A 27,967-nucleotide genomic window follows, 5' to 3' on the forward strand; every position below is an offset into this window, starting at 1 on the left:
TTATTACAGGTAAAGCTTTTTTTAATTAAAAACATTAACACAATCCAGTTCATAAAGCTACATCTGATAATAATTTGAAATGTAATGTTGGTTAGAATTGGTATTCCATAAAAGTCACAGGATTATTCTTAATTCAAGATGGCTCATACAGGTGAATAGGTAAACAAGTTTAGAAAAGTAGTACATGAGAATACTATATATTAACATTCATAAATATGTTTCTTCTAATCTAAGAGCACAAAAACATTTTCAGAACCCTGCTCACTTTCCTGGGAGAGTTAAGCTTCTACTTTAAAATCTCTCTTTGAAATCAATTTGACTTTCGTTACATGCTCTTCAGATTTAGAAAAATATAAATAAAATTTGGCACGAGCAGCCTATTGTTCAACAGGCTTTCCAAATGTTTATAAATTAGACTTTGACCATTGATCATTCTAATTATTATCATCCCCCGCTGGTGCTCCTTGGTTAAATGTAATCTTCCTCAAAAGAAAAGCAGCATCTATTATGCAGAGAGCACACAGGATCAGACAAAACACCTGCAAATGAAAAGAAAGTAGTTCAGATGCCAGTAAAATGTTCTGGGCATTATTCTTTATTGAATCACAGCAACAGCCTGTGCCTAGTTTACAGCATCTGCCACAGCTCATCAAAGAGTCCTGTCCTGTGAATTTCAATTTTGATGTTTAATTTGTGATAGATGAAAAAAACTGAATTCTTTTTATCTTGCGTTCCATAAAGTAATCTCTGCCCCAATGTTTTTGGGGAAATCGTCTCCGGTTTGACCTTGCTTGACTTCTATCAGTTGTATTCTTCCAGTAGGCTCCAATACTTACTCATCTCAATAGGCTACTCTGACCATGGTAAAATAGGGATACAGTACAGTCATACCTCTTGTTACGTTTGCTTCATGATACGTTTTTTCAGGTTGCGTCCCGCGGCGACCCGGAAGTACTGGAAAGGGTTACTTCCGGGTTTCGCCACTCGTGCATGTGCAGAAGCGCAAAATGACGTCACGCGCATGTGCAGAAGCGGCGAATCGCGACCCGCGGGTGCACAGATTGTGTTCCTTTCAGGATGTGAACGGGGCTCCGGAATGGATCCCGTTCGCAACCAGAGGTATCACTGTAGTTGCACCTTAGACAAATGGGGATGGTGGAGAAGGATAACATACCTACTTTAACAGAACTGATTGGGCACCATTGCACTTGGCAAGTCTGGATGTAAATTATATTCTTCTCTTTCATATAAGAAACGTGATATGAACTGGTATGCCATTGCTCCATTTTAATGCAGAAAATACTATTATTGGCTCCACTGGCAGAATAACAACTCACTGAATGAAATTATTAACTTTTGCAGAATTCCATTGATTTCACTGTTACTTGCGCCAAACTAGATGTAATTCCATTCACGCAATTAGAAACACACTGATATTTTTCTTTAAGAGTAAAAAGCAGGTGTGGGAGGTCCAATCATGATCCTGGCCTGGGATAGGAGACTCAAATGCTTCACTATAGTCCTGATTTAGATCTGTCCTAACCAGCTATTTGTATTAGGAGAAAAGTTCTCACCAATGGCTGGAGTCAGAACATAGAGTGCATTTAGATATGGGGATTATTGGGTTGGTTTTCCTGATTATGATGCTAGCACTTCTGTCCCAGTAAGAACAAGAGCATTCTTTTTACACTACATTATGGAACTGTGGTTTTTTGATCAAGAGACACCACCATGACACCAGTGAATGATATGCTATCAGCCCCCACCCTTTATGCACATGCACTCCCTCCCCCCCCCCGGATTCACCCATGAAATGCCTGGACAGACATTTTGGAATATATGCTGGAATACCACCCCAAAATTTGCGACATGACTAGTGGCCAGGATGCTGCCCAAAATTCCACCCCACAATTTTCCAGGTCAAACAGTGTTGCAAATGGAAACAATTAACATGGAAATGAGCAGATTTTGCTAAATTTCCAAAACTGGCTTGTATATTGTGTGAAAGATCACATAAAAGCAAACATTATCAAGTAAGTAAATGTCAGAAAAAATGATTAAAATAGTGTCTGAAAGCAGTCATAATTTTGCAAGCCATGGTCTACCAAGCTGGGAATGTCACATCTGAAAGGCTCCTCTGGCTTTCATTTCCATGTGACAATACTATCCAGACTCTCTTACTTACCCCTCCAACCAAAGTTTCAACTACGGTTTTTATTACTGTTGCACACAGTCCCACAATGAAGAGAAACAGCGCCCCCACCAGGGAGTTGAAAGCATCCTGAAAAATATAGCAAATAACATGGGTTAATGTTGACTCCAGGACCAGGCATTTTGCTACCTGAGGTTGTGTAGTCAATGGCATCCTGTAAGCCAGGGTGCATAGTACATACGTGAGGCCAGGAAAGTTATTTTGGCACCCAAGATACAGGGATATTTATATATTATCAAAACATCTAGACTGTTCCTTATTTACAAAAAAGAATCATGCAGCAGTTACCAAAATATAATAGAACAACACATTATGCAAAGAAACAATTAAAAAACTAAAATTATCAGTTAGGTATAAGACCATCACATGTAACTGCAGTATTTCAACACTTCCTCAGACCTTGAATAGCCTAGATTGCAATCACCATATGCCCAGGAGAAGACACATGTTTTAACCTGGTGCCAAATCCCATCAAAGTTGGAGCATTCCGAGGGGGTTAGAATTACAGAGTCTGAGTACCATCCCAAAGAAGGCTCAACCCCATCACCACCTGGTGTGCAACAGGCTCAGTTTCCCCTTTCTGCTTACCACTCTCTCATCTTTTGACCCCATTTCTCTGCTCTCTTTTTCTGTATCCCCCCCCAGGTTTACCGTACCTTTGTTGACTGAGAAAAAAAAGGATTTATTTTTTTTGCAGGGGGAATAATTTAAACTTTTTAATTATAGTTTAATCTGACTGGTGCCAATCTTAAATATATGTATTCAATTCAAATAATCCTATGTTGGACAGCAACGAAGACTTCTATGGCAAATCTACATTATTTTAATCATTTTATGCTCTCTCAAAAGATGAGTACAAAGAGATAGACATCCTAATCCAAGCAACAGTGACACCAAGTGGCCTTCTCTCAGTAGTGCTGTCTCAGTAGAGTTCAGAGTTCATTGTTTTCAAAAAATAAAAATAAAAAAAAATCCCCAAGTGAACCGCTCATCAGATTCTAATCTGCACGTTCAGGGTCAAAATAGACATTACATGGGAGATCCATGATCAGGGATTTTGTTATTTAATAGAATCATAGAATTGTTGAGTTGGAAGGGACCTTAAGGGTCATCTAGTCCAACCCCCTACCTAGAAGTGGGTGAGTGAACCATATGCCATGTTAAATTCCTAGCAGTGGCCCACAGTGGTACTATATGAGAAACTTAAAATAGCAGATAGTTCACAGTCATAGCCTGCAGATTGTGATGATGGTGCTGATAAACCCACAGACATTGGGAAAGACCCCTGGATGGGACTTTGTCAGAACATCCCTTGAATCTGGAAATGGCTGTATCCAGGATTTTTGTTGGGAGGGCATGACTAAGTTGGGGGACAGGACTTTTGTTGGTGGTGCAGAACCGATGTTATTGGTCAGTTAAGTATGTATTATTTTACTTTATCAAACACAATCAAGCAGGATTCGGCTATCATTTCTCTGCTGCATATTCTGTTGTAGGTTACAGAACCTTGTGTTTCTTAACTAAATTAACAATACTGAACCATATGGTTGGGGGGGCAAGTAGGATAGTTAAAGGCACAATATTCACTTTTGTAATATATGACACTGTAAACATGTTGCCTCAAACAAAAAAGGGTGGTGAACTATTATTGATTAGAATAAGATGCACAAAATAAAATAACAAGCTTAGATTTTAACTTCACACACTCTTCTTCAGCACTTAGTGATTGCACCACCAAGCAATCATTTGCATTTACGCGATTTAAATTGCTATTGCAATTTAAACTGCACATAGTTTTCCTATCATATGGACTTCACCTGCAATACAAACAGATGTGAGGGCCATTTCACACATTTCAGATGGTGAAGGTGTGATCAGTTGGGAGGTACTGCCTCTATTTGCTCCCTGGTAGTGTAATTCTGTTTGCAAACATGCATTTGTAGCATTCATGCTTTACATTTTTAAGTATATGCTTAAAATGTCTTATCGGCATGCAGTGCAATCCTATGCATGGAATTAATCACAGAGTGTTCAGTGGAACTTACTTTTTTGCAAATGTGTCTTTAGGATTTCAGCCTGGGAGATATACATGTGTGAATCACCTACATCCAAATATAATACTCTATGTGAAAGAGATCTGTTCGAACCTAATCTCTGTTTCAACAACATAATCAAATACATCCCCAAGGTATGCTAAGTACTTCCTTCCCTGCCATAGGATGCAGAAAGAGAGCAAAACAATAGGTTGTAGCCAACGTTAGTTCTAGGTAACTTAGCGTTAATTTCAACGGGTCTGTTCTGTGCAGTGATGCTCGAACCCAGATCTATCGCTGATTCCCCTAAGCCCACATCTCTGTCCTCAGAAGGCCGGGGGGGGGGAGGGAACACCCCCAGAATTCCCCAAAATAATAGTTAAAAACCACCTCTATATATGTACTCTTCAGTTCAATTTGTTTTTAAATTGAATTAACTGCATTAAAAATAAATAAACAATTAAAAGGACTGAAAATATAACATTTTGTTGTTTCTTATTTTGCTGTACGGTATTCAATAGTGTCACTTTTTTTTTTGTCTGAATGTTAATAACTGTCTTGTATTGTGGTAATAAGGACAGGTGGGAGGAGGATGCTCCCTACTCCCAACAGTTGTTTGGAAATGGAAGGGCGGAAGTTTGAAATACCAGCACAATTCCTGCCGTTTGGTTTTGTACTTTTGAAAGGCATGTATACACAACAATAATTTGTGCACATTAATACTTACAGCCAAGGGCCAAAATAAGAAATTCAGCTTTTTTTGCAGATTCAGCAGATATAGTAAAAAGAATAATAAAGTAATGACAAATTCAATGATCACGAGTGTTAAAAATGCTTCATGCGATCTGTTAACTGCAAAACAGATGATTGCCATAAAAGCTACAAGCTGCAAGAAAGAAAGACAGAATATTGACTTAGGATCATACATACATACATAGTCATACTACAAATATTTCAATGTTACAAAACTATTTACATAGGATGCTGTCATATAGTCAGACCACTGGTTCATCTTGTTCAGTATTGTTTGCCACAATGGCTGGCAGTGACTTTCCAGGGTTTTAGGCAGTTGTTCTATCCCTGAGCTATTACCTTCAAGTTACTAAAATAATCACACCCAAATTTTAAAATCCTACCGTAATTTATAAATTTAAAATTTGGTATTTGTTCAATCAATGTTTTATTTGGAAACACTGGATCTACAGTGTGTCTTTAAAATGGGCCTGAATACAACTTGCCTTCCCTATGATTCAAAGATCTGGAGGTGTACTGTTTTCTTCCCCCCCTCAAAACAAGAGACTAAGGAGGTGCCTTCTATACATGGGTCCCCAAAGAAGTGTGCATGTGTGTGCACTGAAGAACACAAACAGCTGCCATATGGTTTTGAACGCTACTTTTGTCATGTGGCAAAAACCTTAGACTAGATGCAGCTATTTAGAAAACAAAAACTCCAAACATATTCAGTGAATTCACTTATCATCTAGTTTGCCCCAAAGAATTAAATAATAATAATAAGGCAGTGGGATTTAACAGTGCACGCACAAACACATATATTCTAATAGTCAGATAAGAGAGAACGTATATGTTATTCCAGTTTATATCTGTATTGGATTTGATACTCTGTTTACATACAAAAGCATTTTCAAACATCTTTTAATTTTCATATAAGCAATAATTGGTGCTGGTCTTCTTGTTCTGAAACCGCTCTGAGATATTTTATGAGAAGCGATTCATACATGGAAATAAATAAATATCTGGCAACACTTGTATTGTAACACCAGAACACCAGAAAGCTACTCCAAAGCAGGTCCTATTTGAGTTTAACAGGGTGACATCCAGAGAAGTGGAAATAGATGGCTGGCTACAAGAGGCAAAAATCAGCATTGCTGAAATTTTCCAGTTCCTTTAAAAATGACAAACGTGGAACACTCCTTGCTCCAGCTGTACAGTGGAAGAGAAGAGCTGGAAAGCAACACTAAAACAAAGTTAAACGTTTTGAAGGTTCACTTAAACTAAGGCACACAGACACAGGGCAGAGTGGCATCGCTTGACAGCAGTCACCTCATAGGTGTGAACCAACTTGTCAACATCCATATAAATATGCAAGTAGCACACTCACCACCTCAGAGAACCGCCCTGAGACCCCAGGGTATAGGACGGTATATAAATTCCAATAATAATAATAATAATAATAATAATAATAATAATAATAATATATGTGCTCTCACACAAAATACAGCAATTTGTTTACCGGGCACTTAATTTGTAAATAGAAGAGGCAAAGATGCCAGGGATCTGGAAACATTACCCTCCACGCCCCCCTCCCAAAACTTAGAATCCTAGGGTTTAAAGTGAATGCGCTCTGCACAAGCTCAGAGGCAGCCTCCCCCTCTGTTCTTGCTTCACTGTTGAGCCCCTGAGGTAACAAAGAGACTGCAGGGAGGCACATATGAAGACCCACCACCACACGCCAAGGCTTTAAAAACTTCTTTAAAAATTTTTAAATCTAACCTCAGCTCCCCCCTCCCCCTCCCCTCCGCCTGGCTTCATACCATGCGGGCAATCTTGAGGCCTCCCCTCACGGAGTGCAGGAAAAGGTGGTTCACTTCCACCATGGTCACATCTGAGGAGAAGCAGAAGCGCCGGGCGGGCGGGCGGTGCCGGAAAGAGCGCCGGTTGGGCTGTGGCGCGCCCGCGAGCCCCAAGCTACGCTGCCGACGGAAGGCCCCGCTGCGGTTGCTGGGCTGAGCCGCTGGCTTAGTTCCTCTCGCTCCTCGCAGGGGTGTTGCGGCGAGGATCAAAAATGGAGGCAGGGGGACCAGGGCGAGAGGGGATCCATGAATCGGGAGTAATGCTACGTCACAGGGCGTGTGGGCACTTACAAGCATGGTTTAAAAATAAAATAAAAATAAGGGCGCAATGGTATCTTCTTATTTCAATGCCCCGTTGTTATCTTTTCATTCAGCAGCATAACAGCCCAATTTAAAATCAGTTTCAATTCTTATTTATTCCGTTTATGTACCGCCCTGCACCCGAAAATCACAGGGCGGTTGACAACATGAAACGTTTAATACGGCCAGGTTGACGGGCTAAAAACTACCACTGGGCATATATATGAAGTTTTCCCTGTATGGTGGAAGGACTCCGTTAATCTCCAAAACCAAATTGATCAGAGCGACTAACAAAACACACTAACCTTTCGAAAGCAAAATCGATCAGCTTCCGCTCTTTCCGTCTCTTCTGATGTCTGAATAAAATGATGGGGTTTTGTCGGAAGCCAAAAGGTTTGGCTTTAAAACTTGGACACACAAAACTATTCATGTTCAATACCTGGAGATATCTTAGAAGAGGAACATCAGGGTTTATTTTGCCACAAAACTGTTACAACAATGCTTTTTTGCTAGGTTAATAATCCCAAATAAAAAGCACACCTGACCAAAAGCATCTTCGAGTCTCCTTCCTGATATCTGCGTACACGTGTGTGGTTGCATACATTTAAAGTACATGGTTTCCCCACCAAAGAATCCTGGAAACTTTAGTCCCCTCCCGAACTACAATTCTCAGCACCCTTCACAAACGACAGTTGCCACGATTCGGGGGGGGGGGGGAGCCACGTCCTTTAAATGCACGAAGAAAAATTTTCACGCTCGGGGCTGGTAATGTTTGAAGTGGTGCTTGTATGCTCTGAGTATCCATTCAGCCAGTGTTATAAATACAGTACATAGGTTTACGTTGCATTCCACATTCAACCGCGTAAGTCCACAACATATGGATACAAATTCCAGCATGGAGAGGGGAACCTCTTGTTCACTCTGCGCCCGAAGTGACAGCAACAGTCTGCTCGATGGGGCGGCTTACTCGCAGGGAGGCGTACATAGGTTTGCAGCCCTAGTCAATGCAGACAGATGCATTCGGGCGACAGAAGAAGGGAGACGCATCATCGTTTGAAAGGCCAGATGGTGTCAAATGGAACACCACCTCCCCGACGCGAACAGCTTAGATCGCGATGGTCAACAAGCCCTGCTGCGCCTTTAAAATTCCCGCTTTGCAAATGCTTCGCTTGCCTCCGGGAGCAGGCGGAGGCGTCACGATCTTGCACAGGAAGTAGACGGTCTGCAGCGGCAAGAGAGGCGGAAGGAAGCGGGCGCTGCATCGCTTGGCTTTGCACATCTAGCACCATCCTGCGAGAGCTGCCTCCGGACATGGGCAATGTGGTTGTTGCAATCGCTCTGCCGCCCGCCCCTTCTAGGTTCCCGGTACGCGCGAGGGATTCGGCTCGCCTGCGACTTCCGCACCTGGAAGGGCAGGCCCGCAAAGCCTGAGCCGCTTCTGCAAAGAGATCCGCGCTCCCGCTGCATGACTGGATCTTCTCAAGACGTTTCCTGTAGGTCTGCTCCTAGTTTAGTCCCCTGCATGTCTAATCAGTATGCTTTTTTAAAAACACCCAAAAACAAATAAAATCCGGAGACGCTGTTCTTTTTCCATCAGAAACCTTCCTTTGCTGGTTTGGAAGATGCAAAACCGTGTCTGTAGTTCTTGTGCGCTCAAGTAGCTACTGAGCACAGTGAGCCTTCCTGTTGAGTGGACACTTTTAGGGTCGTGCTGTTAATGTTGTTTTAGCACGTGGATTTGAATTGGTGCCTGGACTATTGTAGATACATGCCACAACCTGTATGTAAGTTTAGCCGGGAAGAAGCTCTGTTGAATTCAAATGTGTTTTATTTCTGATTCTGCAGTAATGTGTAATGGTTACCTTCGGTTTTGCTTCTTCGAATACTTGCAGTTTCTGCCTCCGCTCCAACAACTCCCCTTTAGCATGTGTTTTGTGTGAAGTATTATATCACACAGACTCAAAATGGGTCAAGGGACTTGGGTTGTGCATAAACACACTCCTTAGAGTGTTTATTTACAATTAAGCAGGATACAAATTACAAATTCTGTTATATTGAGAGAGATCAAAGTTAGTGATATTTCTCAACTTCCCTTTGTACAGATAAAAAACATACAGTGGATATACCATTTTACTTTCTATTCTGGCTGTGCACATAAATGATAGTGACTTGAAAAAAATGAGGAAGCTTCTTTATAAACTTGGGTCATGAGAGCCAGTGTGGTGTAGTGGTTAAGAGTGGTAGATTCATAATCTGGTGAACTGGGTTCACGTCTCCGCTCCTCCACATGCAGCTGCTGGGTGACCTTGGGCTAGTCACACTTCTCTGAAGTCTCTCAGCCCCACTCACCTCACAGAGTGTTTGTTGTGGGGGAGGAAGGGAAAGGAGAATGTTAGCCGCTTTGAGACTCCTTCGGGTAGTGATAAAGCGGGATATCAAATCCAAACTCTTCTTCTTCTTCATGATGCACAAATGTAATAACTAAAATCCTTTGGTCTAAAGAAAGAAAGAAAGAAAGAAAGAAAGAAAGAAAGAAAGAAAAGTAATAATACACAGATATAGGTATCTGCTGAATGGATAATTATTCTTATTCACAAGTTGGATGTGCAACAAAATGTAGCATCATGAGATGCTTCTGAAAAAGTATTTGAAGCACTCTATTTAATACTGCCCTGTAATAGATTTCTGCAGGAAAGTATTTACTACCCAATTCCCCCCTATGGAAGATGTAGGGTGGAATGGGAAAAAAATGGGTAGACATCATTAGGAGATAGGCATACGTCTTTGGAAGCAGTTTTCCAAAATACCTGTCTTCTCAGAAAACAGGCAGAGGGGAGATATATCGTTATGCTTGATTCCAATCTATCTGTTGGACTGTTTACACACACACACACACACACACAGAGAGAGAGAGAGAGAGAGAGAGAGAGAGAGAGAGAGAGAATCACAGTATTTTAAAGCACCTGTCAGTAATAGGGGATGGAGCCCACAAACCATTCATCAGCAGGTAAATTTATCTCTCACATCTAAGCCTGCTACTGTAGGGTTCTGGAGTGGAGTGCTGCTGGAGGCCTCCCTCATTCCTTGACTGTAAACCTGCTCTGGAAGTTGTTCTTGTGAAGACTAGCTCTTCTTCACTGTCCTCTCTGGCATCTGCTTAAGCAGATTACTCAAGCTAATTTTGTCCCTTTAAGATTGACACAGGAAGATTGCACAGAACAGTACTGGCTTTTGTGAATATACTGGCTCTGACATGTATGAGAAGGTCCAAAAGTTGTTGCTATGCCAGCACTGGACTTTCCCCAACCGGGAACTGCAGTGTTCTGACTGTGCTGAAACTTTTTTCTGGTGGAGTTTCAGAAATTTCAACCTATTTTCACACTTAGGAATGTGGGTTTAGCTACAGCTCCTGGGGATCATGGTTGAGCTCGATGATAAGTGGTGCTCGTTTATGTTTCTGCTGTATTTAGGCCTTCAGTACAGTCCTCTCATGGACCTCTCATCACCAGAGAATGCATATGGAAAATAACTAGGCCTGAATTATTGCCCCTGCTCCCTGCTATCTCCCTGTAAATGGAAAGTTAAACAGTGGAGATGCAACTGACAAAGGACTGTACTGTGTGTGTTAGGAAGAGCTCTGCTAAATCACCCCAAAGACCTGTCTTCCTAGTCAAGAATCCTGTTCCTCAAAGTGGCCAACCAGATACCTCCTCGAAGCCCAAACATGGGCAAATAACCCTTTTCCACTGCCATTCACCAGCAAGTAGTATTTGGAAGTATATAGCTTCAGAACATAGAGGTTTTATTTAGCCATCAAGAGTGTTCGCCTCTCTGTGTGTGTTTGAATAATCTGTTGTGTAGCAACTTGGCTTTGCTTTAGTTTGTGACATTGATAATACCTTGTGGTAGTGTTGTTCTTGTACGATGTGAGTCTTTTGTATTGTTGTTAGCATTATACATAGTGTTGCCTCTACCACATCCTTCCTGTGCTGCAAGCTGTCTCTCTCAACATCTGATATGTGGAGGCCTTGCACTGTGCAGCTGAATGTGTTGCACCTGTGTGCCTTTCAAAAGTATGACTTGCAGCTTTGCATTGGCAACAAGAGCTCTTGCAGCAGACCATACCTGCTTTTCTTCTTGCACAAAAGACCTAAGTTGAAAGACCTAAGTCCTTAAATGTTTTCTGACCAGTGAGACATAGTGGCTGCCCACTACTTCTAACATGGCAATACATACCATAAGCTGAATGAACTGTTTCAAGCGGGACCTTCAGCAAAATGTTGCAGTGTGTAATGCTTCCATTGAAGATACTTCATTCCCACCTAGTTATTTGTTTCTACTCCCCAACAGTTAGCTTTCTGTGGCCGTTGAGCATACTTAGTCCTCACTTAATTGTTCTGGATGTCCCTTGCCTTTAGGGTGTCCCCCCCACCATATTTTGTACACACTACTGCAAACCAAGGCTACTGATCTGCTTTGGTTCCATGTGCAATGACACTCATGGCTTGAACATTGGTAATAGAATGAATGATTTAAATTGTCTTATTTATTACATTTTTTGTCCTGCTTCTTTCATCCAAGTAGCTCAAGGTGTACATGATTCTTTTTTGCATTTTATTCTTACAATGCTGTGGGGTAGTTTAAGCTGAGAGAGATGCACCTCATCTACACTAAACATTTAAAGCACTATGATGCTATTTTAAACAGTTTTGGCTTCCCCCAAATAATTCTGGGAACTGTAGTTTGTTAAGTGTGCTGAGATTTGTTGGGAGATCCCTATTTCCCGTCATAGAGCTACAATTCACAGAGAGGTGTATCATTCCCTCTTCCCAGGGAACTCAAGTAATTTTAGCTCTCTGACCAGAATAGGGGGTCTCATGGCAACTCCCAGCAATCTTAAGAAGCCACAGTTCCCATGATTCTTTGGGGGAAGCCATAACTGTTTAAAATAGCATCATAGTGCTTTAAATGTATGGTGTGTATGTGGCCTTATTGTCAAGGTTAATTTTCTAAGTAGTGGTTTGTTTATTTTTTAGATAAACACATGGAAAATGGAGGACGGAAGAAGACAGTTGTAAGTATAAGGCTTCCCACTCCCCCCAATAAAGGCAATGTTATTGATATTTGAGATAGTTATAAAATGCATAGAAAGACACACTTGAATGCAGAAGTACTAGTTTAGCTTTTAATACCTTCAGTTATAAGGGAGGAAAAAAATTGTACTTTGTTGTTGTTGTTGATTAATTCTTACTAAATATTTGGACTGGACAAATACTATGAAGGCATTTCGCCAAAAAGAACTTTTGAAATAGATGCTGGCAGCTGCCCGGATCTCTATAGCACAACAGTGGAAATCGTTTAAAAAGATCTGACTATAGCCTTGTGGTATAAAAATCTCTGGAATTTAGTTATTGCAGGAAAAAAATAACACATAAGTTACAACTCTCTAGGGGAAAGAAAGATCCTGATCATTTCTACTCAGTATGGTGGGATTTTATTTCAGATAGTTTAGTTTCAGATTTACAGGTACCTCTTCCCAGGCGTGCCTGGATAAATACGGATGTTGTCATTTTAAGTATGGTGTTATTATTTAACATAGGTTTTGTATTCTGTGCCTTTAGTTGGCTATATTATTGAGTTTTTGTTATCGTTTTTCTTCGTCTTTCTATAATAAATTGAAAACTAATAAAGTTTTCTTTAAAAAAACCCCAAATCATTTCCTCTGAAGCATCTCAGAAGTGATTCCACAATACAATAAAAACATATAAAAACAATTGCAGCTATAGGAACTCTTAAAACCATGGCATGCATAAAACCAGTTTCAGAACAACACAGATACTGGTTGGGATAAAAATCTCCAAATAGGAGACCTGTTAGAAGATTTGTTGCAAGTCTTCAACAGGTGCTGAAAAGACAGGAGAGACAGCAGCTGTCTGATATGTAACAGGAGTGTTTTGAAAAGGTTTAAGTGCTCCACATGTACGAACGCACACTAAAAATCAAGTATAAAGTGGGATATCATAGTTATCTCCATTTTACAGCTGGAGTGACGGAGGTGGTGAGAGAGCGTGGTTTATGTTAGGCGCTCAGTAGAATTTCCAGTGCAGGCCCTGAACTGGGACTCAGACCCTACCTATTGACTGCAGCCCTTCCTATATTATATTTGATACATTTTGGAAGAACATACAGTGGTGCCTCGCAAGACGAAATTAATCCGTTCCGCGAGTCTCTTCGTCTTGCAGTTTTTTCGTCTTGCGAAGCACGGCTATTAGCGGCTTAGCGGCTATTAACGGCTTAGCGGCTTTAAGAAAAAGGAAACAAACTCGCAAGAACTCGCAAGACGTTTCGTCTTGCGAAGCAAGCCCATAGGGAAATTCATCTTGCGGAACAACTCAAAAAACGGAAAACTCTTTCGTCTTGCACGTTTTTCGTCTTGCGAGGTACCACTGTACAAAATACTCAACTATCTTTTTACCACAGACTTCAGTGTAAAAAAAATCCTTGTGAAACAGTACTATACATCTACAAAAGATTGCAGGATTGCGAGCCTGATGTGGGGGAGCAAAATTGCTGATTTTCACTGCTCTAGTTCCAAGCTGACACAGCAGGATGGCCTGGGATTTGGTCCATTGCTGGTGGCTGAATTGGCTTAGGATGCAGTGGCTCCTTGGTCTGCCCAGGTCTTGCCTCTCTCTCTGTTTCTGAAACACCCCATTTCATGGAGCCATGCTGGTTATTGGCAGCAGAGTTTCTGCTGGTGGTAGCTTCTACCCTATCCACAATATCATTGGGTACAGAGAAATCTCTTCCACATCCTAAGCCCCACTCCAGTTTAGTGGATCAGGGATTAAGATTGCTCTCCCTGCTCATCATGGCTTTCAGAAAACCAAACAGTGCATTTTCCGTTTGCAACATGTGCAGCTGTAAAACACTTGTGAAATATACATTCAGAAGAGGAGAGAAGTTAAAGCAAAAACACAGAAGTGACTTGGACTTCCGGGTTAGCGCCATCGTCGAATGGCTGATTCCCTCCGAGCTCTGGAGGGAATCTGCTCAGCAGGGGTCGGGTCCTGCCGCGCCGGCGACGCGGGGACCCTTAAAAATCACGGGCGCGAAAGCCCGTGGACCTGGTGACTCTTTTGTACCATTATTCACATTCTCCTTAGGGGGGGAATGCATTTCTCAGATTTTCCTCCACCAAGTTTTGAGCAGCACTTCTGTTTGCAAGTCTTTTGTTTGCTGACATTTAGTATTGTGTATTGTTTCCCCGCCCCACCTCTCCTACTAGATCTGCATCGAGGGAAATATTGCAAGTGGGAAGACAACATGCCTGGATTATTTTGCCAAAAATACCAGCATTGAGGTGATGTGTTTTGAGATTTCACACAAGTTTTCTGATGACGTTTGATCGTAGGTCACATCCGCACCATGCATTTGAAGAACATCAAAAGCAGATGGCTTGCTTCAAAGAAAGCTGGGAATTGTTGCTCTGTAAGAGGTAAACTGGGACGCGGGTGGCGCTGTGGGTAAAACCACAGTGCCTAGGACTTGCCGATCGTATGGTCGGCGGTTTGAATCCCCGTGGCGGGGTGAGCTCCCACCTGCGGTCCCAGCTCCTGCCCACCTAGCAGTTCGAAAGCACCCTTAAAGTGCAAGTAGATAAATAGGTACCGCTTTATAGCGGGAAGGTAAACGGCGTTCCATGTGCTGCGCTGGTGCGGCTCGCCAGAGCAGCGATGTCAGACTGGCCACGTGACCCGGAAGTGTCTGCGGACGGCGCCGGCTCCCGGCCTCTAAAGTGAGATGAGCGCACAACCCTAGAGTCTGACAAGACTGGCCTTCGGGCAGGGGTACCTTTACCTTTACCTTTTTAAGAGGTAAACTACAACCCCCAGGATTCTTTAGGGGCAAACATTGTACTTTAAATGAATGGTGTGTATGACCCAAGTCATGCTCTAATCCAAAATACGTTTAATGAAGAAGGAAGCCCTGATAAGTTTCTTTGAGTTAAGCACGCTTAGGATTTGGTTTCAGATTTATCCTTCAAATTTCTTTTCATTCATTCATTCATAAATAAATAAAATGTTGGTGAATGCCAGTAGATGGGAACTGGTTTTCCTGGAAAGCTACACAGAGCAGGGACTAAAATTGCCTTCCTCTGTACCGATGCGGCCTCTAGGCTAGCTAGCGAAATAGGCAGCTCAGTTGTCACCTAATACAGGAGTGCATTACATTCCACCTCCCCCACCACCCATAATCTGCTGCAAATGGAGTGCAAACACAGGATCTCTTATCACATCTGAATTATGCTTTAATTGTTAAGTGAGCCTGAGTATCTTGTAGAAGCAGCCCTTAAGTGGCTATGTTTAGCTTAGAGAAGAGAAGACTGAAGCTGGGACATAACAGCACTCTTCAGAGTTTTTGTTTATTTGAACCATTTACAGTCATACCTCGGGATAAATACGCTTCAGGTTGAGTGCTTTTGGGTTGTGCTCCACGGCGACCCGGAAGTAACGGAGCATGTTAATTCCGGGTTTCGCTGCTCATGCATATACAGACAGTGAAAATGATGTCACATGCATGCGTGGAAGCAGCAAAACATGGCACACGCAGACGCGCTGTCGTGTCTTACGTTCCATTCAGGATGCGAATGGTGCTCCGGAACGGATCCCGTTCGCATCCCGAGGTACCACTGTATATGCTTTTTCTACAATAGCATCTAAGCAGATTACAATAAACGATACACAAAATTTACAATCCATTAAAACCATAAAGTCAAACATTAATTGCCATGCCTGCTGGAATAAAAATGTCTTCAGTAGGTGCCAGTAGTTCACCAGGGGAGGGGCCTGTCTGACCTCAACCAGAAGGGAGTTCCACCAGTACTAACTGCATGGCTCCTGGTGCATCCAAGCCACGCATCTAGCCATGGGGGGAACACCAACAGTAACTCACCCCAGTCTCCAGAAAGTGCAGCCCCTGGAAGGGCTGCTGCATTAAAGAGAGAAGAGACTGTCTGAAATGAGAGGATCTAATGAGCGTAGGTTACAGGAGGTTAGGTTTTTGATTGAAGCTTTGTGATGGTAACAGCTGTTTGAGAATGGAACCAGTTACCCAGCAGTGGGTTCACTTCAGGCTGAATAGCCCCTGGATTTCCAGCATCAAGCAAGCAGTTGGATTAAATAGCCTACAAGGACCTTGCCAACTCTGTGATTGAATTAGGAATTTGGGGAAAGGCTGTGGCTCAGTGATAGAGTGCCTGTCACTCAAAGCATGAGATCATGTACAACCCTGGCGAAAAATGCTGCCATTATTATAGGAAGTCACCCAAACCAGCTAAAACTGAAGGCAGCATCACAAAAGAAAGAGCCAGAGCTAATAACAAATTAAGCAAAACCAAAAATGTTTTATCATTCATTTTAATTTTTATAAATTTCACACTCAGGTGTTGACTGAACCAGTATCTAAATGGAGGAACGTTCGTGGTCATAACCCTCTGGTAAGCTATCTAATAGCAATAATAATACCAAAATAATGAGTTACTGTTGTTTCATAGGCATGGTTCTGTTGTTTGAACATAATGTGGGTTATGGTGGTGCTTTGAAACAAAAATAAACTTCAGCTGTGATCCTGCTGTCATAATGCTGCTGCCTCAGTTGCTTGGTTTAGGAATGAAAATTGTTGAATAGATAACGTCCCATGTCCTACCTTAATTGTTGTGCCCACTAAACAAAATGACCGTGCCATTGCTTCATCTCCTGGAGTTGCCAGTAAATATAATCCATTTGACAAGGAGATAATAAAAGGTATTATGGAGTATGATATGCCATACTTGGTTATCTGATTTTAGATTCATAGGTAAGGGCTGTAGCCCAGGAGCAGAGCATCTGCTTTGCATGCACAAAGTCCCAGGTTCAATCCTGAGAATCTCCAGAAAGGACTTGGAGAGACCCTGTCTGAAATCCTGAAGGGCCAATGGCAGCTGACAATACTGAACTTGATGGACCAGTGGCCTCGCTCTGTATACAGCAGCTTCCTATGTTCCTGTGACTTGGAGCTCACTACAATCAGACATTCCATAGCAGCTCATTGGGAATCTTCAAGAGCTCCTCCCATACAGCATTCTTATGGATGGATCAAGATGGTTGCTTATTCTGTCCTGCCTCCTGAGCTCCTTTGGGAGGGAGGCCTGGAATATAAATTTAATGAATAAACCAAGAACTCTTTTATTTTACGAGCAAAGGAATCACAAGAAATAGATCTATCTGGAAACGGAGTTTACTTGTAAATCACTGAAATAATAATTTCCAAGGTAATATTTATATATATATCTCCAGGCTTTATTTTCTGTCATACAGCTTCACTTTATTTTGTGATAATGCTGCCAGACATTATTCTAACTATGAAAATGCAATAAAAATAGTGAGGAAAGCAACGCTGCTTCTCCTTCTTTCAGGGCTTAATGTACCAAGACGCATCCCGCTGGGGGATAACGTTACAGACTTACGTGCAGCTGACTATGTTGGACCAGCATATAAAGCCAATGGTAGGTTTTGAACTACATTTGTTGCTTTTAACACTAGAACAGGAGTGGGAAACCTTTGGGCTCTGGGGCTGAATGCACATCTCAAGACCTCTTGCTTTGCCTCTTGCTGGTCCTGCTCTGTGCCTTGAGAGCTTTTGCCTGGCTGGAATGTGTCCTTGAACTGGTGGGAATGGTTCTTGCTTGTCTGGATGGAATGATGCGTAGGAGTGTAAAAACACCTGGTTTTTGCCTGGCTGGAATGCAGCCTACTGTGCAAAGGTCAGAAATTTGGTCAGGAAGGCCAGAAATCCAAACAAACATATTGTTCTAAATCCCCATTTTTTGGGGGCCTGGTAGATCTCCTTTGGAAAGGCATTCCGTAAGGTGGGTGCCACCAATAAAAAGGCCCTGCTCCTGGTAATGCCTTGTTGTGGCATTTGGAACAAGATAATAATAATAATAATAATAATAATAATAATAATAATAATAATTTATTATTTGTACCCCGCCCATCTGGCTGGGTTTCCCCAGCCACTCTGGGCGGCTTCCACAAAGACAAAAAATACACTAAGTTTTCATACATTAAAAACTTCCCTGAACAGATCTCATATGATATCATGTAGGAAGAAATATATGGAAGAAGGAGGTCCTTGAAAGTTCCTAGGTGCCAAGTCACTTAAAAGCAGCACCCTCCACAGAGTTCTTATGTTGCTCTGTAGAACGAGATGCACACCAGACTGCCTGTGGTCCAAGAGGCCCTTCTTGTATTCTGTCACTATGATCACAGGTTGGTGGGCATGAGGGATGGTGTCTTCTCAGTAGCAGCTCCTTAACTATGGAACTTCCTTCCAGGAAGAGTGTGGTTGGCCTTGCAAGCCCTTGCCTTTAAGCCCTTAAATGGACACAGACTATTCATTTGCTTCAGGTAGTTTTTTGTTTTTAGAGTAATAAGTTGCTGTGGTCCTATAGGTTTCTTTTACTGTAAAAAAAAATTAAAGTATTGGCTGGTTTTAAATAGTCATAGCATGCTTCTTGATCTTGTTCCTGATACAGCCGTTTTTCATGAATCTATGACATCCCCCCCCCCCCAATACTATTGTATTCTGGCTTTCGTAATCCGTTTCCTGTTACAGTTTCTGTATCAATACTGTGTGGATGCCCTCCCTTGCGACACGGGGAAGGAAACCGCTAAATGTCTCTTGAAATCTCTCAATTTGCAGATTTCACCCATTAGAATGATGGAGAGGTCAATCCACAGCGCCAAATACATTTTTGTAGAAAACCTTTACCGAAGGTACAGTACCCATTTTTTTTTAAAAAAAATCTTGGATTGTGTTTACATTTTGAAATGGTAGAACCATGCTTTTAGCTTATTCTCTTGCACTGGATACCTGAAATTTTGCTGTATTGTGTTAACTACTTTGATCCAGCATGGTGTGTTTTTTATTTGCTGATGCAGATGCCAAGTGAAGGTGTAAACCTGCTCCTTTTTATGTTCTTGAGATTCAAGATTAATGTCATGTGCAAAATAGATTCTGAATATTTCTGATGTTCAGGCATGATTGCTGTGGCTTTATGTAGCCAAAATGATACCACCCACCCACACGGAGAAGCTATGGCAGCCTCAGGGAAATGGCAAGGTTTACAGAGGTTCATACCAAAACATTTTACAGAAAAATCCTTTAGGGCAGAACTCCCCCCCCCCCTTAAAAATACCCCCAGCCCAATGAGAACTGAATAGTTTCAGTGGATACTGAATGACTATTGGAGGTGGGGGGGACATCAGAAAACTGGATGGTTGGCTAGAAGCCTTAGAAAGGAAGCACTCCACGCTGCAGCATTTTGTTGCAGGTCCTACTAGTGTATTCTGAATAAGGATACCTGATGCAAGAACATGTGCTTCTCAGTTGGAGCCTACCACCCACAGTGGCTACAAATGACGTGCAAATTTTTGTCAGTTCCTTGTGCCAAAATGTGCATGCTAGCTGCTATTGCTGCCGCCATGCTGTCATGTGACTCTGTGCTGAACAGGAATTTATATTCCTGCTCGAAAAGACCCCAGAATTAAAGCATTTCTTTGGAAGGGGTAAAGGCACCTGCCTGTTAATCCACAAGGTGGCATCTGTGCTACATAGTCTCTTTGCTGATTTTCTGAAACGTGCTGGTTTTATTATGCAAAAATAAATTGGAAAAGTTCAGTGTTCGTCCATGGTCTGTTGTGGGGTGGGGGTGGGCGAATAACACTTGCTATTTTGTTTGCATGTTAAAACATTCATTTGCATTGCTTTTTATATATTGGGCAGAACACGCAAGCCTGCTGACAGTCTTGTGTGAGCTTAGAGCCTGCACATATTATTACTGTTTTCAAAATTGCCTTAAGAGAGTTGGCAGGGCCGGCTCTACCATTAGGCAAAGCAAGACAGCTGCCTCAGGCAGCAGATGCCAAGGGGCAGGCAACAACCGTAAGATGTCGGAGAACAATGTTGTGAATGCCACACAGGCTTTGTTATACCTCATAAACTAGCCTACTGCCCTTGGGTGCAGTGGATGTGCTCTCCTATCATCAGAAAGATTTAACTACCTGTCCCTTTGGCTTGTGTACATTGATTTTAAGGGGATGGGGAGAGAGTTGTGCTATCTTGTCTGCCTCAGGCAGCAAAATGGTCTTGAACTGAGGAATGGCCTGTTTAGCGTTTGTGTGTTTAACTTCAGGAAAGAAGTAATGGATTTATTGGATTCAGTGCATCAGGCTGCAATGCAGAAAACCTAATGTGTTTTAATCTTCCTTTATGCTTGATTCAGAAGCTGCAGGTGATGCAGAATGCTGCAGTACAATAGCTGACAGGAGTGAGACGCTCTCAGTGCCTGTGCTCAGAGACCTGCACTGGTGGCTAGTTAGGGCTAGCCTGCTAGACTGCTAGCAGGGCAAGGGCAAGCCCTAACACCTTGGGACCAACTTACCTGAGAGATTGCTTTACCCCATATATGTCCACTGGGATTGCTTTGATCTATGGAACTGGCCGTGTTGCAGGTGCCACAGAATGCTTGTTCTGCATTTGTAAGAACTTGAGCTTTTCATGTGGCAGAACCCACCCTGTGGAACTCCCTGCCTATTGATGTCAGATTTGGCACCAGCTAAAAACATTTTTGTTTAGACAAGGCTACCTAGATATGTAGAATATTAATGTGTTTTAATCTGTGTTTTGCTTATCACTCATTTTAATTATTAATGTTTGGAATAGCTGTTTTTTTACTGATAATTTTATTGTTTTACTCTTTTTGTAAACCTCTTTGGTTTTTTTTTAAAAAAACTATTGAGTGATAAATAAGTTTTATGAAATAAACAGTGAAAATCGGCATTTCAGCCAAAGAATATTTAAGGCTTTTGAAAGGGATAGAGGATGACTTAAAGATGAAGAGGATAAAAACCCTAAAATTACTCCACACCACCCCTATTTGTGGATTTTGAAACACAAATTGTGTATAGTAGCAGATAATATTGCTTTCAGACCTGTTTGAAATCAATCCAGTGAACGTGTTTGATACACCAGTCAGCTTGTATAGAAATATTTTGGCTCGTTTGTGATTTGGTTAGAAGTCATTGCTGGTTTACAGTGAGGGTTTCCAAGGAGACAGATGCAAATTGTGTGTGTGTGTTGCCTCAGGATGGCACCATCTGTTGTATAACAGTGAAAGCTCTCTTTAAAAATATTTTTTATTTAAGTTGCACAGCTCTGTACATTTCCTCAGATATATCCATATTATGTGTTTCTTCTTTACAGTGGGAGAATGCCGGAGGTGGATTACGTGGTATTGACAGAATGGTTCGAGTGGATTATAAAGAACATGGATGTTTCAGTTGACCTGATAGGTAAAGTGCATATGCTTTGGAAGCCCCCCCCATCGCTTTTTTTGCCTCCAGGTTACTAGTTGAGCTGGCCAGATGTGCTAGCATTTTAGGCTTACCTTCTGCCATCAACCATCCTGTGGGAAGGATTCTTGGAGAGAGAAGGGCAGAGGTAAAGGCCACCTCTAAGCCAGTGTTTCCCAACCGGTGTTCCGCGGCACACTAGTGTGCCGTGAGACACCGGCTGGTGTGCCGTGGGAGGGAGGCGGGCGAGTCGGGCGGCGAGAGGCGGGGCGGCGGCGAGGATCCGCGTCGAGCCGGGGGCGGCTCCGCGGTGCTGGTGCCGAGCGGCGGGGCAGCGCGCGCAAAAGGGATGCGCGCGAGACAGCGGAGGAGGAGGAGGCCGGCATGTCCGGGCAGCAGCAGCAGCAGCAGCAACTCCCGGCGACGGCTCCTCCTCCGCCCGCTATCGCCGCCACCACCACAACAGCCGCTGCCGCCGTCCCTCAATCCCTCGCTCTGCTGCCTCCTCCCACCCCGGCAAGGGGAAGGGAAAAAACTTTAACTTTTGTGCGTCCCTCCCGGCGTGACGCTGCGCGCTGACGTCACGGGGCGGGGCTTTAATGGTGGTGTGCCGCGAGATTTTTTCCCGGTAAACAGGTGTGCCGTTGCCCAAAAACGTTTGGGAAACACTGCTCTAAGCCTCCTCTACCTGAACTTTCCTCTCATCCCACCAGGATCCCTGTTGTGGGGGGGGGGAGGGAGGGAAGAAGACATTAGGGCCTGATCCAGGTGAACTCTCCCTTCCCTCCCCAGCTGCCCTGTGACAAGCATTCTGACATTTTACATATTGATCTTATTTTGTTTGTGTTTGATAAAAATATAGTTTAATGCTACTTGTAAACTGCTTTTGAAGCATCTGTATTCTTGACGTTCTCTAGATTTGTAAAACACTGAAAAGCCTATTTAGACATTAAGTGATATATAAGTTAATAAATAATAATACAAGTGACTCTCAACTTGTGCGGGGGTTATGTTCCAGGGAACAGTGCAGAGAGCCAAAATCTCATTTAGTCAAAATACATTGGGTTCAATGTCAGGTGGGATTGCCAAAGTCTTTTTTTTTTTCTTGGATGCCTGCCTCATTTGTAAAAAAAAAATAAAAAAAATAAAAAAATTGCCAAATGTGTAAAGCTGAATTTGCACAAGCCACATCTGGCTGAATGTGTGTAAGCTGCAAGATACCTGTACTAGATTTGTAAATGAGACACCTGATAGGCTGGGTGTAGGTTATTTCCTGAACTCTTAAGCCAGAAACGTAACTTGTCTCCGAGCCTTCAAGAGCAGGACTGACCATTCAAAACCCCTTTCTTTTTCTTTTAAATGACAGTTTATCTACAGACCTCTCCTGAGACATGTTATGAGAGACTGAAGAGAAGATGCAGGGAAGAGGAAAAGGTTATTCCTATGGTAAGGAGGGAGTCTTCCAGCATTTTGGAATGAACTCACCTAAAGGGCCTTGGCAGGGTGGAAGAAGAATGGAAAGAAAATGAAGCCTTAGTTCAAGGTGTGCACTCTCTGTGCTGGAGGTTTCTTCCAAGCCTAATGCTCCTGTGATCTTGAGAAGATTCCATAACGCCCCCTCCCTCAATTTAGCAGTTAGGCTTGGGAAAAAAGACTTCCATTGGATAAAATGAGAGCCCTTCCTCAAGCCAGATTACTGCATGGGAGAAATCTGTGGGGATGGATGTAACACTCTCTCTGTGTGAAAGTGTATCATCATCATCATCATCATCATCATCTCACCCTTCACCCCAAGGGCCTAGGCTGGGCTTCAACGTTTTAAATTAAAAGACAACATTGAAAACAGTTTAGAAAACATAATAATGAAAACCCACAATCACATAAAATAGGGTGGGTCCTAAAAATATACATCCTGGGTGTCAAAAGGCCAGGGTAAAGAAATGCGTCTTCAGCATTTGCTGAAAACTATGATGAAATTGCCAGATGCACCTCTGTAGAAAGGGAATTCCACAACATAGGGCTGCTCTAGAGCAGTGTTTCCCAAACTTTTTTGGGCAACGGCACACCTGTTTACTGAAAAAAAATCTCGCGGCACACCACCATTAAAGCCCCGCCCCGTGACGTCAGCGCGCAGCGTCACGCCGGGAGGGACGCACGAAAGCTATCCTATGTAAATACGGATTTAGCCTCGGTTTGCTCTGGCTTTGAAGCTAAAGGTTAAAGGGGGGGGGCAGAGAGACGTGTAGACCCGTTTGCTTAGAAGTAGGTCCCCAGTGTTTCCCCATGGGGTCCCAAGGAAGAGCGGCGCCACCCGATTGGATTTCCTAAACTCCCGCCCTGAGCGCTGGAGTTCCGCGTAACCCAAATTAAACCCGGTTGCTTACACTCTGTCCAGGAGGACGCACAATCCCCGCTTGACGGATGGGTCTGTTCCAAGGCTGGCTCCGCTGGCAAAGCCGGCTTGCTGGACGCCTCTTGGCAGGGAGAGAAGCGGACGGACGAGTTTTAAGAGGCTCTCCGTCGCTCCAGAAGAAGGCAGGGCGAAGATTTCAAGGGGCATCGCTCCGGCTGCTCCCTCTCCCGCCGCGCAGGAGCGATGCCTCTCTCTGGCTCTTCCTCCACGCAGGCTGAGGGAGGTGCGCGTGTGACCCGTCTCTGCTGGGAGACCAAACCCAGCGAGGCAGAGTCGCGCGGAGGCGCCCAGGCAGCGCTGCCGGCTGCGAGGAGGAGCGCCAGGCAGCAGCAGGAGGCGCGGCCTCTCCTCGCCGCCGCCGCCCCGCCTCTCGCCGCCCGACTCGCCCGCCTCCCTCCAGGCATCTCGCGGCACACCAGCCGATGTCTCACGGCACACTCGTGTGCCGCGGAACACCGGTTGGGAAACACTGCTCTAGAGAATGCCCTCTATTGTCCCCTTCCCTCAAGCTGCTGAGTGTGGAGGAACAATCAAGATGGCTGCCTCTGCTGACTAGCACCCAAGAGTTTCTGTGGTGAAGGAGGTGGTCTTTCAGATATTTGAGGCCTGAGTCGTTGAGGGCTTTGAACACCAATGCGAGCACCTTGAATTGGGCCTGGAAACAGTGCATATAAGCTCAGTTTTAAAACTGAGCTTATATGTAAACTAAAAGGAACCCCAGCCTGTAATCTGGCTGCTGCATTTTGGACCAATTGACATTTCCGAGTTGTCTTCAAGGGGATCCCCAACTAGTCTACCAGAGCATGGAGTACAGTGGCCATCTTTGAGTGTGCAGGGGAGGGGGAGGGGGTTTCCCCCACTTGCTTGGATGGGGAATGGATGAAGAGATTCCCCACCTGTGTCCTAGAGTTTTGTGTCTACTGCATGAGTGGGGGAATTTTTTCGAGCCTGGGGGCTGCCTTCTTTCATGGGACACCTTCCAGGGGCTGCATACGGATGTTGGGTGCCGCCAGACAAACACCACTTGTTGGCCTCCATCCAAGAGGATTGTTGTACTTCCAGGGACATATTCCAGCCCAGAAGGGAGGGCACAGAGCAGGACTAGTGAGGAGGATGGCCTTGGCCAAATAAAGGGTTGGATAAAAAGGCCCGGAGGGCTGCATTTGGTTCCCAGACCTGAGGTTCCTCATATATTGTAAAGAAAACAAAATATTTTCTCCTTTTTTGGACAGGAATATTTAGCAGCTATTCACCAGCTCTATGAAGAGTGGCTCATTAAACAAACAATGTTCAAAGTTCCTTCCCCGGTTCTTGTAAGTATATATTAATGTTGAGTTTTTAAGCCAACCCCTTCCTCTTTTGGGGTTTAATGCCAGCACACACACCTTGCCCAGCTGACCTTCCAGGGCTTTTCAAGCTTTTGACTGACTCTCCAGGAAGCTGGAGAAAATTTCATTTGACGTCTGCAGTGAGCAGTGATGTCTGCACTTCCTTAAGTCTTTAAAGCCACCCTAAATGTTAGCATCAATACAATGTTTAATGACATCACCCACAGCTTCTGAATGACACACTTCAAATGTTTGGTTTCTTTTCGAAGGTGCTTCAGGCTGACCATGACCTACAGGATATGATGGAAAAATACGAAGAGAATCAGGACCGAATATTAACCCTTTGCACCAGGCAGCATTGTGTATAGAAACAGATTTCCCTTAATGTACAGTTCTTGCATCTAGAAACCCGTTCTAAGGAGGAGACCTGAGGAAAAAAATGTTATATGCACACCTCAGTAACATCCTTTCTCTGAATAATAATTATGAGAGCTTTTTTTTTTGTAGGATGCAATATAGTACACTCCTTGTAATTTGTAAAGTACCTTTTATGTTCAACGAGAACTTAGGGAAAAACAGGTTTTGTTATAAACTTCCATCTTCACTTGTACTTATACACTGACAACTTCTTTTATTCCAAAATGTTGCTGCTATCATAAAGCTATGTCAAAGACTGTTTTCTAAGAAGGCTTCTCTGAAATGTCCATGTATATTCAAATCTTACTCTTACTTAAAGGATTTTTTTGTGAGCTGGGAAGAAAAATCAAGCACTGGGTGGACTTTCACACTTCTTTCCAGTTCCACTGTGGACTGTTGCGATGTCTAGATTAGCTCTAACTGTAAGAACCTTGCAAAATTTTGCAAAACCTATCACGTCTCCACTTGGATGTATATGTACAATGTATTTCCCATTTGATGATATGTCAAGGAGTCAGAAGCTGTGGTGTCACTGCTGGGTTTTTTCTCCCCATGGCTTTTAAAGGGATGAGAGAGGCAGTTGCCATCATGCTTTGGTGCTTTTTTCTAGCAAGCACTTGGTTGTGAGAGAGGAAAGGAGGAGGGAAGGGCAAGAACTTGTCAATTGCGCCTTGACTGAGATGAAGCAATGGCCGGCAAATGGCGCCTGCGCTTCCGGTGGAGTTTTGTCAACATTGCCAACCTAGTTTGCAGAACCCTGCTGAATTGTGAGCATTGAGTTCTTGAAGGATGTGACATATAAATATGTCTGAGTACACCGGGCTGGATCCACACTTAAGGTTCTGTTGATAGCAATATGCAAGGCTAGTCATGACTCACTTAAGTCCCATTGATTTCAATGGGATTTAAGTGCAACTCATCTGCAGCATCATCCTAGGCAGATCGATTTAGATGTCATTCCTATTACTGCTGGGCAAGCATGTATAGGATGGTTGTTTTAGTCTAGATCCAGCCCTGAGAATTTTAAACTTATAGCACGTATCTATGGCACCATTGTGAGCCGGGCTCCACAGGTGTACTGCTTTAAGCTCTTTTGTAGATTGGTCACAATGTGTGTTTTAACATGATGACAATAAATGCAGCTATTGTTTTATTTATATCCTGCCTCACCCCCCCACCCCGAACTGGGACTCAAGGCAGGTTACAACAATTGAAACAAACACGGATAAAACTCAGAACGCTAAAAAACATATAAAATAGTTGAAAAGTAGAATTAAAATGATATAAAAATACATCTAGTAAAAAAACAGCACTGCACTATTAAAAGCCCTTTTCTTAAAAACAGGCAGTTCCTCAAAGCCTGCCAGAATAAAGCTCTTCACCTGCTGGTGGAAGGACAAGAAGGAGGGAGCCTGTCTCTTCTCTCTAGGAAAGAGTTCCAAAATCTGGGAGCAGTCACTGAGAAGGCCCTCTTATGCATCCTTGCCAAATGTGCCAGTTAGGGTGGTGGGACTGTGAGAGTAGGGCCTCTCCTCAGAGATCTCATGAGAACGCAGCCCTTCAGATAGCCTGGGCCTAAACTGCATACTGTGTGCAGATCTCCTATACAGTGGTACTTCGGGTTACAAACACTTTGGGTTACAGGCTCCGCTAACCCGGAAGTACCTTGGGTTAAGAACTTTACCTCAGGATGACAACAGAAATTGTGCGTGGCCGCAGGAGGCCCCATTAGCTAAAGTACCTCAGGTTAAGAATGGTTTCAGGTTAAGAACGGACCATCGTAATAAATTAAGTTCATAACCAGAGGTACCACTGTACATATTCTGTCTTTCATTGGCATCCTAAGCCTAGTTGAAATAAGTGTGAGTGTGGGTGCAACTTTAAATACTTCCAGTACAGAATATATCCCACTCGGGACACACTCCCATTTCAATGGAACAAGAGTATAAGTTGCTTGGTGTTTTTTTTTAATGTATATGTTTTTGTCCAGATGGCTACCTAATCTGTGTAAACCTTTTCAAGAGTGTTTATGGAAAGTAACTGCAGGGTTTCGAAAACGCAGCGTCTCAAAAACATTTTAACATTCCTTCTACTACTTCATTAAATTTCTAGTGCTGTTTAAAGACATCTCTTGAATACTTATTTATATTAAACAGAGCAGTTTTAAAGCAGTTTGCTTAATTTATTCTCTTTGGAACACTGATTTCTGAGGTATAACGGATCTTAACTCTCTCTTAGATGAATGGGCTAGTTTTGAAATACTGGTGGAAAAAACCC

General features: G+C 43.1%; 2 protein-coding genes across 3 annotated transcripts; one reads left to right on the forward strand and one right to left on the reverse strand.

Annotated features, from left to right (window-relative positions):
• LOC310712236 (chemokine-like factor) lies at positions 1-7,148 on the reverse strand. Its single transcript, XM_083515138.1, has 4 exons — positions 6,798-7,148; positions 4,973-5,131; positions 2,186-2,281; positions 1-539 (listed from the first exon to the last, which is right to left on the reverse strand). The coding sequence occupies exons 1-4, from the start codon at positions 7,131-7,133 to the stop codon at positions 435-437; spliced, it is 696 nt and encodes a 231-aa protein (XP_083371264.1). The 5' UTR covers positions 7,134-7,148; the 3' UTR covers positions 1-434.
• Positions 7,149-8,291: 1,143 nt separating this feature from the next.
• On the forward strand, positions 8,292-27,813 carry TK2 (thymidine kinase 2). Of its 2 annotated transcripts, XM_083515137.1 has the most exons (10): positions 8,292-8,629; positions 12,173-12,210; positions 14,425-14,499; positions 16,582-16,635; positions 17,593-17,682; positions 18,882-18,955; positions 21,444-21,532; positions 22,899-22,978; positions 25,178-25,258; positions 25,543-27,813. In XM_083515137.1, the coding sequence occupies exons 1-10, from the start codon at positions 8,455-8,457 to the stop codon at positions 25,639-25,641; spliced, it is 855 nt and encodes a 284-aa protein (XP_083371263.1). In that variant the 5' UTR covers positions 8,292-8,454; the 3' UTR covers positions 25,642-27,813. The 2 variants fall into 2 exon arrangements, with proteins under 2 accessions (XP_083371263.1, XP_083371262.1); XM_083515136.1 differs by lacking the exon at positions 25,178-25,258 and having other exon boundaries at positions 8,352-8,629.
• The last annotated feature ends 154 nt before the right edge of the window (positions 27,814-27,967 follow it).

Source organism: Podarcis liolepis, assembly GCF_965112155.1.
Source record: "Podarcis liolepis genome assembly, chromosome: 7".
NCBI lineage: Eukaryota > Metazoa > Chordata > Lepidosauria > Squamata > Lacertidae > Podarcis > Podarcis liolepis.